Source organism: Gavialis gangeticus, unplaced genomic scaffold (genome assembly GCF_001723915.1).
Source record: "Gavialis gangeticus isolate Ggan-Ray unplaced genomic scaffold, GavGan_comp1, whole genome shotgun sequence".
NCBI classification, from domain to species: domain Eukaryota; kingdom Metazoa; phylum Chordata; order Crocodylia; family Gavialidae; genus Gavialis; species Gavialis gangeticus.
The window spans coordinates 255584-271182 of NW_017728958.1; the positions used below are offsets into that span (position 1 = coordinate 255584).

The 15599-nt window shown below is 41.1% G+C and overlaps 1 protein-coding gene across 1 annotated transcript in view; it reads right to left on the reverse strand.

Moving 5' to 3' along the window:
• Nucleotides 1-738: 738 nt before the first annotated feature.
• KLHL28 (kelch like family member 28) overlaps nt 739-15599 on the reverse strand; it is a 22650-nt gene continuing 7789 nt past the window's right edge. Inside the window, exons 2-5 of the mRNA XM_019503129.1 lie at nt 11924-12822; nt 6520-6963; nt 3568-3776; nt 739-2863 (exon numbers count right to left, since the gene is read on the reverse strand). Of these exons, the coding sequence (XP_019358674.1) occupies nt 2700-2863; nt 3568-3776; nt 6520-6963; nt 11924-12822 (1716 nt within the window). The 3' untranslated portion in view covers nt 739-2699. The remainder of the gene's footprint in view (nt 2864-3567; nt 3777-6519; nt 6964-11923; nt 12823-15599) is intronic.

The following is a 15599-nucleotide window of genomic DNA, read 5'->3' on the forward strand; positions in this document are numbered from 1 at the left end:
GTCTAGATGCGGCCACAAAGGGAATAATGTATTTCACATCTTTAATGTACTTTCAGATCGACAAATGAAAGGTGCAGTATAAAGACTGAATAACCATTCACATGTCTCTGTGGAGTATGAATTGTTTTAAATTTACTGATGGCAAACCCACCTTTCTGTACCTTGGTTCCACTTTTACTGGTACAAGCTTTGTTTGCTAATGATTCAAAGCAGACTTTTGCCTCCTCATTCAGGAAGCTCTGCTGTGATCAAAAGTCTTCAAAAAAATATTCCATACTGAATTATACAGAAACAAGTCTAACACCTTTAAATGCATAAGCTCATCTATTAAATAAAAAATAATTTTGGACTACTTTGAACATCCTTATCTCCTTGTGTAGGCTGGGGTAGGATATTCCTTAATTCATAAATCAATGGCATTTCTGCAAAATTGTAAATAGCAAACAAAAAATAGTATGTGTAAACATTCAACTTGGGTATTCACCTGAATAGGAATGAAAAGGCAATCTATTCAACAGACTAAAAAATATTTCTGTTGTGGCCAGTTCCTAAAAACTACTTTTCTCCACACAAACATGCAACATACAGCAATGCAGCTACTTGTGTCTAATAACAGATTTATAGAAATCAATGATGCTATTATTGCTATGCAACTAGAATAAATCAATGGGTCACTTAAATAAGCAGTGTAGAAAATTCTTAATTTGTCAATTTTATTTGCTTACAAGTCCTGCTGAATTCTACCGAGTCTGAAGAATATTGGCAGGATTTCATAAATTTGTGCAAACATTTGTAAAGTAGGATTAATGTTCTTATGGTTAAAGACACAGTTCTCTTGTTATTTAAATCTGAATGTTAGCTTATGGAAGAACAAGGATAACTGCAGTTTGCCTGGCTGCAATTAGTTTTACAGGAACTCAGAATAAATTAAGTATGCCCAGAAACCTCACATTATGTATTTATAAATAAATGGCTTCTTTAAAAACAACCTTTTTCAAGCATTATTGCACTTTCAAAAGTAATAGCCTATGGGTTTTCAGAGAGTGAGGGGAAAACAGACACTGGATTATTATGCTGAAATGGGTGAGTGATAATTCCAGGAGCAAAAAAACTTGCCAAGTACCAGAACTGGCAAATACAAGTGTTGACTGTGGCATTTTGCAATAGCATGATTCCTTGCTTAAATCAGAAAAACCTTTAGTAAAACATGCTATAACAACCTAAAATCATATTTATTCAGTCCCCTGTTTTAAACAGCACAAACTGTACTTGAACCATCAATCCAAAAATGTAACTAAATTTAGGGCTGTCACTGAAGCAGACCTCTTTAGTTCTGGTTCATCACAGGAACAGATCTTCTATACGTTACACAGGATATGTGCATAGTATTAAACACTATGCCCAGTGCTTTTCATTCAAACACCATTTATTTTAAAGGCAAGACTTGTGAGGCAGAAGTGCCCTCTTAATATTCAATCCATATTCAGAAATGTTATGAAAACAGGAACATTAAACTAGCTCTTCTGAAAAAAAGTAGCAAATGTAGAGTACGCTAAGAGAGTTATTGTTGACATTTCTCATAGGCACGAATGAATCAAGCAAATAAGAAATAAAAACATTGGGGCAATCAAAATGAAATCATGCTTTATGCATACAGCACTAAATTGGTAACAGCCTTATTGTAAAATCCTACGTTAGCACCATTTTTATATCTGAACACTCTGAATAAGCAACCATATATTCTTAAAAAAATAAAAAGTGATAAGGAATATGGACATAAATATATCAGGACAAAGGAAGGAATGGACAAGTCTCTTAAATATTTACACCCATGCTGTGAACTCTGTTGTGCTATTCAAGAAAACCAAGAGACACTGTTAATGAATTAACTATTTAAACTTGTCTTTGCATTACACAATTACAAAAAACACAACAGACCAGGTGAGTAATTTAGCCTAGCATTCGTCTGTCCACAGCAAAAAGATGGAGAAAGGGGGTTAAAAAGTTAGTTGGTTTCTTTTTAACAGATTCAAAAATATAATAAAAGGCATTAAATTTGCCTTGTAAATGTATTAAGTAGTCACCAATTACTATTCCCAGCCCCAAACCCATTATGCAGGTAACAAAGGTGAGTGTACAGGCAACATTTTATGGCATTTATTATTTACAAACCTTGAGATACAGAAACAAGGCAGCCCTTTAGTTACTGTTCATAAAAAAATTGTGAAGCACTGGCATTTCTCAATATGAAGACACAGCCAGACAAGTATCAAATAGTCCAATCATACAACACACTCAAATTGCTCTCATTCCTAGCACAGTAAACTGCATGTTTCATAGTAGGAAGGAGGAAGAGGTAAAAGCTCTAAGAACAGGGAAAGGATTAGATACACAACAGATTCCCTAACCTAGCCTAGGCATGTACAGTCCTCCTTTGATCAAGACTAGCTATTTCAGGCCAGTCCCAGGATGCAGTCCATGCCCCAGTCAGCAGCAAGTCTTCCATTCATGTTGCTTTATGAAAATAACAACAACCAAGGCCAGCTTCCAGAAGAAAACACATCCAGCGCCATTCTAATCAAGTTTCACCCTGTCCCTCCGACTCCAGAAAATGCAGCTTATGGTCTCCCATTGATTGGCCATCTTTTCAGGCAGGTTAAGTTCCATCTTCACATTAGGTTTGCAAGAGTGTTAAGTTTTCAAAGTGCAGTCAAACCAAAATTACATCGACAATACATCATACCAGCGGAGTCCAGCCACGAATCTGAGATAGGGTCATATTTTTGTACGGTGTTCAGATAGGATGACCCTGAGTGACCTCCGACTACATACAGGTAGTTATCAATGACAGCTGCACCAACTCCTATTAAAGAGGGGGAAAAATGCAAAATTGTTAAGTACCAAACCAAATGATGTTTTTGTTATTAATCAATGTGAAATTAGGTTAAAAGGACTGGACGTGAATGAAAATCTGCGCGTTGTGGCTCCTATGCTCCTTTCTCGAGTCATTCTCCCATGCAGCAAAAAAAACCGTCTTTCCCGGCTCACACTGTCAAGCAGGCAGGCAAACCATCTACACTAGTGCAAGCAATGTGCGCTTTAGCTCCCTTACCAACCTAGGGGCACTCTTTCCATATTTAGCTCCAGATATCAGAGGTAACAAACCATTTTTAAGATGCTGCCTTTACTCATGTTATGCAAGTTGATCACCTGCGGAATGACATTTGTTTTTACTCCCCAGCTGCTCCCCACCAATTTAAGCTGGGCCACCTGTGAATGAGGTATTATTCAAAATTCAATGAAAGTGGGAGAACTGGGTCATTCAGGAGGTTGAGAGAGAGACAGATGAGAAATACTGCACCACTGACTTCACAGAGACATTAATTAGTTCTTTCATACAGTACATTTTAGCGACATCTGACCTAATTTAAGGAAGAAGGACAATGCCCTGAAGGGCACGTCCTTTAGCCTTACATTTTTCAAACCTGTATTAGGACAAATGAAAGTTTAGTGTCTGTAAGACATGGGGATTAACTCTTGTATTCTCAGAGTTTCATACGTCCTTACCTGTTCTGGGTTCCTTCATGGATCTACACACCGTCCACTGATTTTGATGAGGGTCGTATCTTTCAATGCTCGACACGTGGGACACACCATTGTGTCCACCTACTACAAAAATGAAGCCCAGCATGACGCCAACACCAAAGTTTATTCTTTTATCAGCCATTGAAGCTACTGTGTCCCACGAGTCTTTACTCGGATCATAACGTTCCATGCTGCAGATAGAAACAAACAACTTGTAAGTCTTGGGTTTTAATGACATTTGTTTGTACCGAGGTTTTATACCACAAGAGACTTGGCTGCATTCGTCTGGGATTTCTAGCCTACTTCTGCGATGAGATAAATGTCATCTGCAACAGAGTATGAGGTTTGGGGCTCTCTCAAGGATAAGCGCTAGTATAAGTAAAATTCCCCCCCCAAATTTGCCTGCCAGCAAAATATCACACAACTCTGCAGCACAATTTATCCAAGAAGCCTGTTGGGTGGAATATCCCCCCCTGGCCAGTCCCAGTTTGAAAAAAAGTCTAATAGAAAAAGCTGTGGAGACACTGTTCTTTGGAATATTAACACAGTGGCTGAAGCCTCCATTCACTGAACTGTAACTGGAGATAGATACCAATCACTTCAGAATAACTTTGAAATTACTAAGCCCCAGAAGCCATGAGTCTCCCCGACAAGAGCAGCACAGATGGTCAGTGTCATTAACACAGTGCTGGCACACAGCCATTGCTTGCTAGATGTGCAGCTCCCATACCACTGGGGAAGGGAAAGGGGAACAGGAAATTCAGATGCACAGAGGAGAGGCAAGGAATTTAATGACACATTATTCAGCTTATTCTGCCTTCTGGGGCTTATGAGCCCAGTAACCATGTCATATTCCTTATGAATAGCCAGTGAGAACAAAGGTACTCAATACAAAAAGGAATTTTAAAAAAAAGAACATAAAAAGAATGGTTTCCGTATGTGTGTGGACAAAAGGAAGGTCTGTTTGAGATATGAATGCAGGAGAAGAACAAGACTGTCCAGGCTGTTAAACTTCTATTATGATTTTTTTTCCCTTAAATTTACCATCGATTTAATAGCATCCTTTCACAATACTTCAGTGCTAAACGCGAGACTTACCCCACTAAATGGGGAACAGAACTCACGTTTAAAGAGACTCATGTATTCACCTACTGAAAAGCATCTCCTCCTTCCTCACAACTATGGGCCTGTTCCTTTCCTTGTGCAAAGTGCTTGTCTATGCCAGGAAATTACTACAAAGCTTAGACTGGAATTTACAGCATAGTTGCTAGTTCATACTAATGCCCTAGGTATATACTCTTATTCTACACCAAGAGTGACTTTGTGCTACTTAGCTTAGACCTCTTTAGAAGTTGATTAAATTAAGCCAAAGACATGACTAGTGCAAAATAAAGATTTCCACAGGGAAACAGCGTAGAAGAGCTACTGTGCAATAATCATACTGGGCTATTACTCCATGGAGAAAAGCCTTGAATGAGTGGCAAACACTTCGACGTCTTATTTTTCATAGCATATTAAGTCATTTTAACCAGTATCACAGTTCACACATTTAAAAGGGAAGAGATTTGAATAACATTGCAGTAAAGTCCTTGGTCAAAACAATTTCCTTCTCAATTAGCGATCAGTCTCTCATGATTTAGCATTCTCCTCCTAAGTGACAATTTTGCTGAGGTTTGCTACCTGGGGATGATTTCCTTGTTTTGTATCACAACTACATGTATGTAGCATTTTTTTTAAATATATCGTGGAGCATTTTATTTTATACTTCATGTACAGTATGAGTACAGCAAAGAAGGAATTCTGTATTTTTAAATACCCAATGTTTTATCTAGGTGTCAAACAAAAACATTCCTCTCTCCAATGTTCTCCATCCTTACACTAATTATTCACTTGTTTATACTAAGGCCCCTTCACACAGTTTGCCTTTTGAAGAGATGCATCCATTTGTTCTACCACAGTGGTGTCAAACTCACCTGTGTTCCGGGCCACATCTGGGCCCCAAGGACCCTTGCAGGACAGATCCGGTAGTGGTGGTGGTGGGGCAAGCAATGGTAGTCAGTAAACAGCTGTCATTCACCCTCATACACTGCCAACAGGTGTGTCCCACCAGGTTCTGCAGCTGGGAATCTGGTGTCGGGCCCTGTCCCTGCTTGCCCCACCCACAAAGTCCTGGCCCCTCTGGGAGCTGGGTGGGCCAGATGAAATGGCTCCACAGGCCGCATCTAGCTTGCAGGTTGTAAGTTTAACACCCCTGTTCTACTGTCATTAATGAGGGAAGGTTGGTGCAAACAGACAAGTTCTATGCTGTACCCTGCAGTCCTGATCCTGTAACCAGATCTACATGGACTGAGTCTGGCAACTGAATGGAGCTCCACTGACTTCAAAGACTTGTCTTCTTTCTTGTCTCTGCCTGCCTGGGACCACTGCTGAAGAAATACCACTCACTACCTGTATCATGACTATCCTTAAACAAGAGTTTAGAGTTTACTATGAACTTATGGTTTCAGACATGGCCAATCCACCCATGTCGAAACAGTAAGATGACTGGCATGCATAAAAACTAGGTATATGCCTGAGTATGATTTTTTTTTAAACACCCACCTTCAAATTTAGTAGCAGGTGAGGCAAACTACATCATTTATTTTCTTTGAAGGGGTGCATGAGTGTGCATACAAGTCCATTTTCTTAGCTCATATAATTCAGGAAACTGCTGCATAGAGATTCCCCAACTAAATTCTCAGGTAGATATTACAGAACAAAATTTAATGAGGCCCACTGTGGATTACCAATGATCTTGATGAGACTGGGTGCGCGCGTGTGTGTGCATGTGCGCACTATGACTGCTGATCACAGGACTAATAATGATCACGGCGGATTTTACAAGTTGAATTCTGGTGTTCTACACACTTCTTACACACCTCAAAAGGTACGTACCTGTTCATGTGGGCAGGACCATAGCCACCAATGGCATATATCATTCCATCCAAGACAGCTGCAGCAAAACAACTTCTTGTTTTATTCATTGGTGCAACTGGCTGCCATTCCTTAACCTTTGGAATGTATTTCTCTACTGACTGTAAATATGTCTGCCCATCATAGCCACCCAAGGCATACAGTTCTCCTGCTAGAACGACTACTCCAAGAGTACTGCGGCTCTCATTCATTCTTTTGAGAGACGTCCAGGTATTTGTATCAGGATCCCAGCATTCCACTGAATTTTCATGTTTTCGGTAATTGATGCCTTGACACACATGGGTTGCAATCCCTCCTACCACATATACTTTCTGGTCCAAGACACATATTCCAAATTCATAGCGGGGAATGCTAAGAGGTGCTAGACCAATCCAGGAGTCATTCTGGGGAAAATACATTTCAACACTGGAGAGGAAATAAAAAACAGCAGATTAAATGAGTGCATAGCCCTCTGAAACTTTACTAAATATCATCTGTCATCAAAAATAAGTATTATTTTGGTCAAGATTAAATGTTGTGTTTCTCACACAAGCCTAATGCTCTTTCTGTCTGACTGGGTCTCAAGTGCTACTAATCATGTTCACCTAATTGCCAATTAGGAACACAGCCTCACTGTGTTTGACAGTAGTACACAGTCCCTGCTGCAAAATGCTTACTGTCCAAACAGACAAGCCAGACACAGAGCAGAAAATGAATACAAAGGCAGAATGAACAGTGCAATGGTAGCATGTCATGCAAATACTACAATTTGTTGTGGGGGTTGGTTTAGTTAAGGGATATGCCAAAAGGAAAGCTCAATGAAAATGAAGGAAGGATAATGGGGAAGAGAGTAAGAGGGGCAGATGTGTATAAAACATACATGAAAGATTTGATGAGTGTGATTGTGAAACTTCCTTTTAAAAATAAACCTATTTAGAATGAAAATAGTAAAGAATGACAAACATGTTCAGGATTAATGTATTTAGGTAGTTTAAGTGTAATATTAAGCAGTCATGCTTGCTGCTAGCACTATGAAGAAATCCAGCCATCAATGTGATGGAAGTTATTGATCAAGGATCTGGAACCACAGCTCACTGAAGAGCTAAACCACATTTTGAAAGCAGTAGGCTCTTCTGAAAATTTAGTGAGACTGTTTTCTTGTTTCAGTTGTTTCAAGTAGCTTATAGGAACATAAGAAGTGTCAGACTGGGTCAGACCAATGGTTGTTCTAGCCCAGTGTCCTGCCTGAGACAGTGGCAGAAGTGGATGCTATACCGGAGGGGTGTCACACTCATCTGGCCTGATGAGTAGCATGGAGCTGATCCACAGCCCAGCTCAGGCCTACGAACCCTCCTTCTACTGCCTCATCCAGCACAGGTGGCACCCATTCAGGCCAGTCCAGGATGCTGACTCCCTGAGGCAGTGCAGCCTGGGACCCAGCCCTAGTAGGCAGCATGGGCAGCACCCCAGGGAGCAGCATAGCACGGAACCCAGCCTCAGCAGGTTGCCCCTGGCTGCACTGCTCATGCTGCTTATTGGGGCGCATGGAGCACAGTCTGGGACCGGTCCCAGCAAGTGGTGCAGATCAGGACCTAGCCCAAACAAGTGCTGCAAGTTCTAGGCACCCAGGGGTTGGATAATAGGGCTCTACAGGCCAAATCTGGCCCACAGACTTTATGTTTGACACCCTTGCTATACAGGGAGAATACCAAAATGGACATCTCTAGAGTGATCTATCCCCTATTCAATATTTCAAAGCTAGTCTGGGAAACTCAGGGTCAGTTCTTGACCCCAAATAGACTTCAGTGTACTCAGGAAGGTTTCCCCAGACCTTTGTTTCCAGGACAGCCACAGAGAACAAGCATCGAGCATCCTACATCTCAGAAAGAACACAAACAAAAAGGTTCAACTCAAGAGGGTGATAAAAGATACAACAGCAAACATTCAGCTTTGCTATTCTCTGCAGGAGAAAGCATTCAATGCTGTAGACCAGCACAGTGGCAATTTCAGTTACCTACTCCTGGATGAGATTTGTCCTTACTCTTCCCCTCATCCATTCATCTTGAATAGATATGGGAGCAGGGTAAGCTTTGTATATCATGACACAATGTTTAAAGTCCTTGATTTTAAACTGCAGCAGAAGAGAGGCAAATACAAATAAAAACTCAATGAAGCATACTCCCTGTTACAGAACATTTACTAAATGTTCAAGTGTAATAGAAATCCACTGATTTCTACATGTATTAGGAAAGGCTTTTTTTCTTTTTCTTTTAAAGAAGCGGACATCACTGGGACTTTGCAAAACAGCCCCAGATTATTAAGAGGAGACATATGTTTGACATTCCTGCTGTACAAGGAGAACCAGATAGCTCTAGAGCAGGGGCGAGCAATTATTTTGGGCAGAGGGCCACTTACTGAGTTTTGGCAAGCCATTGAGGGCTGCATGACACGCAGCCCAGGGCAGATTAATATTAATTTTCTAAAATTTTTAGGGGCCCCGTAGGCCGGACAGAATGGCCTGGCAGGTCGCATCTGGCCCCCGGGCCACATTTTGCCCACCCCTGCTCTAGAGTGACCGCTCCACCATTCAACACCCTCCTTGGACTGAACAGAAAATTACTATGAAACATTAAATGTCTTAATTTTTTTAAACCAAAAACCTTACTATTCCTAGCTTTACAACTCTGTATTCTGCTGTTTTGAATTTATCATTTTGATAAAGGAAAACTAAGTTTTACCCAATCAAATATGGCAAAATTAAGAAAATCTTAATGTGAACACATGTAGGGCATGTCTACATGTGAAAAACTCTGGTGCATATTGTGCCTACTGCTCCCAGGTGCCAGGTTTACACATGTGCCCAGGACTGCAACGCACTGAGCTGGGTTGGAGCAGTAAAAGGCCCAATCCTTGTGGCAGCGCAGCCCTGGCCCCTCCCCTGCTGTCTGCAATGAGCCAGGCTAAGGCTTTGCAGACCTCAGTGAAGTGGCTTACAGCCTCCCCACTGCCTGCTGCGAACAGCCTTGGCTCTGAGCATGCCCCTGCCACCTGCCACAGAGCCTGAGCTACTTACAGCAGGTGGTGGGAATGCTGCAAGCTGCTGCACTGAGGTCTGCAGAGCTCTGGCCCGGCTCACTGCTGATACTGGGCGCACATGCATCTCTGGGTGGATGGCAGGGAAGGGGCTGGGGTCTACGCTGCCACAACAAGGATCGGGCCCCTTGTGGCTCCCCCACCACCCACCCCTGGCATGCCAACATCTTATATGATGAGGTTGGCGTGTTATTGGCACTCTGCCCAAAAATGTTGCCGACCCCTGATCTAAACACTTCTGCTTCAACAAAAGCACGAGTAGTTCAGCCTAGCGTAGTGTAAGATTCTTTTACGCTATTAAAAAGGACATGCTGTCAACCTCAAAAAAACCTATTTATCTGACTATTTTAATTCAGTGCCACAAATAATACCAAACAATAAGAGGATCAGGGAAAAGAAAAGGGGTTTTTTCTACTTATACAGATTTTGTGCATCAGACAGATACACCCCTAAAAAGTGCAATAGAGATTCTGATTATTAGAGTCTATTCTCAGAGTGACCTGGAACAACCTCTTTGCTACCTAATGTGTAGCATGAAAGAGAATAAAAGGGGGAGGGAAAAGGAATTGTTTGTTTGCTTCCTCAGCTGAGGACAGAAAGCCTTGCTTAATGGCTATAAGGGCTGTAGTGTTGATACAGTTGTAAGCAATCACTAAAAGATGATACTGGTATTCATGTTCCCTACCTGGCACATAGCCGAGCACACCCGTCTTCCCTTAAGCTAAAAAATTATAAGAGCTGATGGCCCTGCATTATCTTCCGCACTCCTTGCCACCAGCATCCTTTGGCTCAATCTAGCTTTGTGACTTGAAGCCTATTTGGTGCATACAGAATTTTTAGATTTCAGTGTCATGCCTCTAATAAGCTGTACTGACATGAGCATGACAGGATCCAGCACATCACAAGCTTTACAATACTCTCAACTCTTCTTGAATTTTCAGAGACGCCAAATGCCACTGCTCTGATCTCTGAACTATCCCACTACCAAATTAAAGTTCCTTCTCTGTAATTTGGAGGCAATAAAAGTCCTAGTGTGAAGGATTCTACTGAAGCAAGTTTTATTCTCCCCACTTAATCAAGGCCGATGCTCGAGGAGGGCAGAGAAAGCACTTCAAAGACATCCCCGAGGCCAACTTGAAAAAAAAGCAAAATTAACATCAACTTGTGGGAGACCATTGCCCCGGGCTGCCCCAAATGGAAGAAGTCTGCTGCAAGGATCTCAGTACTTTGAAATCTTACACTGACAACAGGAGTTGGAAAAGCAGAAGTGGCAGAAACAGAACATCACGGACTGAATCAAGAACCTAAAGCCGCCCACCCCACATGAAAATAGGGGCCTGAGTTGCAAGAGAGTCTCTTGATCCCAGATCAGCCTCGTTAGCCATCTTTGGACCCACAGACAAGACAACTATGGAAGACAATCATCCTTAGTGGCAAGGGATTCCCCAATGATGATGATTATGAGTCCTAGATTTAAATACTCCACTTAATTCTCTGAACTTGACAAGACTCCCTATTACAGTATTCTCTAACCTCATTCTCAGAGGCACCAAAACTTTTTTGCCAACAGAGCACAAGCATGAAGACTTTCAGCCTCAATGGTTTTAAGATAATAAAACCTGGAGTCTGTAGCAGAGAATATAAACCTATGTTATAATCAAGGACTTCAGTCAGTCTTATTCATACATTTCTTGTATAGAATTGTAAGTCAAAATTTTCTTCATGAGATAAAGTAGTGGGGTACAAAAGCCTGCCTCTAGGTGACATTTCTATAGTTCTGGCAACCTAGGGAGGTAACTGAAAGGAAAATAAATGCAATATTGTTGTGAAAACCCAGAAAAGAAATCCAGGTAAAAACAGAGTGAGAATAGTCAGGTTACTAACAAATTTCACGTTTGTCTTTAGCGCGTGTTAAAGCAGGTGCGTACTAACATGGTGCTCCACCTTTGTTAATGAAGCTACACTGCTTCAGATACTAGTTTCATAGAAGTAGGGTCGTAGGGGATCTGAGCAGATCATCTAGTCCAACCCCCTGCCCTGGGCAGGAATGAATACAGGGCTCTTATGACCCCTACTAAGTTTAAGCTCAGATGACGCCAGCTAAGAACTAGCTAACTAGAATTAGCTCAGGTGGGTGTCTGTTTGGTACTACATTGTGTAGTAAAGACATAGCCTCAGTTGCACAAACACAGCAGTTCCCAACACAAAGTCTGTTTTAACCCTGATCAGGAAGGTTATAACCAGGCAAGCCCGCTAGCATCACTCAAACAGTTTAAATTTTACTGCTCCTTACCTCTCCAAGCACGCAAACAGTCCAGCTTTTCCTCCTACAGCACAAAGAACTTTAGGAGCACAACGAGGCCTTGTCATCAGCACAGTCTGATGGGAAAGTCTGTGTTCAGGCATGAAATGGTATTTCAGGGCTTCATTTAGTAGATGTTTACAAGTATGGTCATCTCGAATAAGATGGTTTGCTTCATACAATCTAGTAAGAAACTTAACGCTCAGCAGTGGTAATCGGACAGAGTGTAGAAGCTGTGCTAAGTATTTCTGCCGTTCCTGCACATCGTACTTGATCCAAGATTCTAGTGCGTAAAAGACCGTCTCTTCTGTGACAACGTTCAAACAGTCATTGGAAACAATTTCATCTAATTCAGAATGTGTCAGCTCAAAAAACTCTTCAGTCTGACAAACATCTTCAAAGTTTTGACAAATGTATTTGTTAGCAGCCAAGTAGAGGTCATGGCAGCCGTACGTCTCTGCAAAACGAGAAATCCCAATGCAATTGCCAGGATCAAGCTGGCTTTCAAGAAATGTGCAGCATTCCTTCAGTACAAGTTTGATCTGGAGAAGATTTGCAGCTGGAAGAAGCGACTCAACAGTGTCCTGCGAGATGAATACAGTTCCCGTGTACGCATACTCAACTATGGCCTGCAGTGCTGCCTCATCGATGTACTGGAACTCGACCTCAGAGTTCTCCTTCTCTGAAAGATTTCCAGTGAACATGGCTTTGAAATATGGGCTGATGCTGGCAAGCACCACTTTGTGGGCATGGATCTTGACATCGCCAACTCTCAGGATAATGTCACAGAGCTCGTGATGTTGGCGAAGAAGATTCAAGCCCTGCAAAAGCTGTTCAGAATGCAAGTGGGTTAAGTTGGCAAGCATGTAGGCTGGAGACGACTGGTCCATCTGTGACAAACAAAATTTCAAATGCATTATTAAAGCTTTTATTTTAAGGGTCACAATTACTTACTCAATTATTTAGAACATAACAACAATAAAAAAATCTATTTTTCATAATTTATTCTGTTACTTTAATGGGTGTATCGTATTCAACTGAAGAAAATCAACCAAGACTATTTTGCTTTTGACTTCTCTTGATCTAGCAAATGCTTTTCTTAGGCGAGTTAAAATCAGAGACATTCTTATTAAATACTTGTTCCTTAAAAAGTATCTCTTTATAAAATCTGAAATTTGTGCCCAAAATACCTGATAATATCTTTAAAACAAAATCCTGTCTCAAAAATATTCTTGGGAGTTGCAGCAGTTGGAATTAAATAATGTAGAGACCGTGCTGATTTCAGAAAGTATGAACACAAGGTAACAACACACAGTACAATGTCAGCTTGATGCACAACTGCCCCAGTTTAAAGAAACCTGCTTACAACTTCCATCTGAATGCTTCAAGCTGTGGGTCAAGGAGCCATGCTGATAATGCTCTTTAATGAATAGGGAGCAGAACTTGTGGAGAAAACAATTACTACATACACATGTCCTTGGAGGGCCATGAACTCTTCAAAACTGAAGATTCACTGTGAGGTTCAAATTTTCCTCCTTTCTTCTCAGGATTACTTTGCAGGGGAGATTAATCAATTATTTAGGTTTAGGGATGGCAATGAAGAATAGAAGTACTTAGGTACAAAAACAAATCGTAATAGTTTAAAAAAAGTTAAGTTGCTTGCTTAGTTCTGGAAACTTATTTCAAATTATTGTTATGATAGATGTATAAAAGCTCAGAAGAATAATATTATTTATGCTAAAACTATGTTCTTTATATCTACTTAAAATACAAGCACTTCAATCTCTTTTTTGAGTGGAATTCTTTTTTGTAATTATTCGTAGTACGTAGACCAGAGTCAGCTCTTTTGCATACTATTTAATTGCAGCGGAATTATTAAATTTGTTGGGGAGGGAAGTGTCAAGATCCTGGAAACTGAGATGACAGAGTTCTTTCAACAAAGGACACTGCGCCCATGATTTATGAAATAAAAATGTATTGGCTTCTCATTTGTTTAACTGACTATAATGAACTGCACAAATTCACTTCCTGCAACCTATTATTAAAAAAAAGTTAGATTTTGTATTCAGTCGCATTCTCTTCACCCTTTTAATAGGTCCTTAATTGACACCTAATTTGCAGAGCAGTGTATCTGCAAAGTACTGGATCTGGCAGGAGACAATCACCTGCCAGAACCTAAATATAGATTATCATCATAACTGACAAAGAGGTGAAGAGTTACAAGCGCAGTAAAAATACTCGTCTATTGGAAAATACACAAGTTCATGCCTTTCCTTTTATAGCCTTGTCAGCTCTCCCTCATTTAGAAAAAAGGAAAAATACCTTTCCCCAGACTTCTGAATACAAGATGTTAGGGATGGAAATGAGCACCTAAACTGCTTTTCTCAGATTATTGCTTTTGAATTTGTCTTTGATTTGATTTAGTGTTTTTTTTAATAATACAGAAGAGTGAGTGGATTAATGAAGAGCATATTGAAAGAAGAGACAGTTGTCAGAACCCAGAAACAGATCCTGCAAACACCTGTGCATGAGTTTGAAACCTTCAAAATTAAATGCGTGTTTACCAGTTATAACCAAAACGGTCTCTACCACATGAACAACAGTGCACAAAAATGTGAAGTCACAGCCCATGCATAGTTTTGTCATACCATCAGTCATGAAACCTGGAAACAGGCACATTCAGCAACTTCAGAGATATGCCTCATACCTTGGATTTACCTAAGCGTTACTGTTCCTATAATTTACGATATAAAGATTAACTACATGTTCCTATAAACCACATAAATGAATCATTGAGTCCCAACTCTTGTGATAACTTGGTATGATAAAAAAAACTAGTGTTAGAACTAAAGCACAACAGTAGCAATAAAATTATTGTTAAAAAACTCAGGGGTTATTCTGATAAGCTAGTTCTAAACTCATTTAATATAGAAAATCACCTTTTCATGAGTGACATTATGTAATACCTCAGTAATCAAAGAAGTAGGTTTAAAACCTAAGAAAAGGAAGTTCCTTTCCACACCATGTGTAATCAACTTGTGGGACTTGGTGCCACTAGATGTTGTAGAGGCTAGTGGTGCACCAATAAATATTTTTTTGGCAAATTATTAACCAGCCCTATCAGCTGATACCAATCCCGATAGTCGACATGCATCTTGGAGAGCAGCATCCTACTGGTAAGTCTGCAGGGGGTAAAAGGCATGGGGCAGATTGAGGCCCCCACAGTAAGGGAGGGAATGGGTCTGCGGAAGGTGCTGCCCAGCTGGCGTTAGGGCAGGATGTGGAACAGAGCTACAGGCAGCTTGTCCGGGGGCATGTGGGTAGCTCCTTGCCGCTGTTCACACCCCTGGGGAAGGCATGGGGGGCACGCACTCCCCAGATTTGTGCACTGGGTGAGGGCAGACTGCCTGCTCCGGGGTCAGGGCCTGTGCTACCCTCTTCTGGGGCTGGGGGGGAGGGGGAAGGCTGGGCCAGGGCTGTGTTTGGGGCAGAAAGGCAGGATGGGCAGCAGCAGTACTGGGAGGGGGAGGCTACAGGTGGTGATTTGATTTGGAAGAGATTTGGTGCAATTCGGTGGCTTAATTTCCAAATCTGAATGGAATCAGGGGACCAATTTAAAGTTCTGGATCGATTCAAAGCTCTCTGAATCTTCAGGAAAGATTTGGAG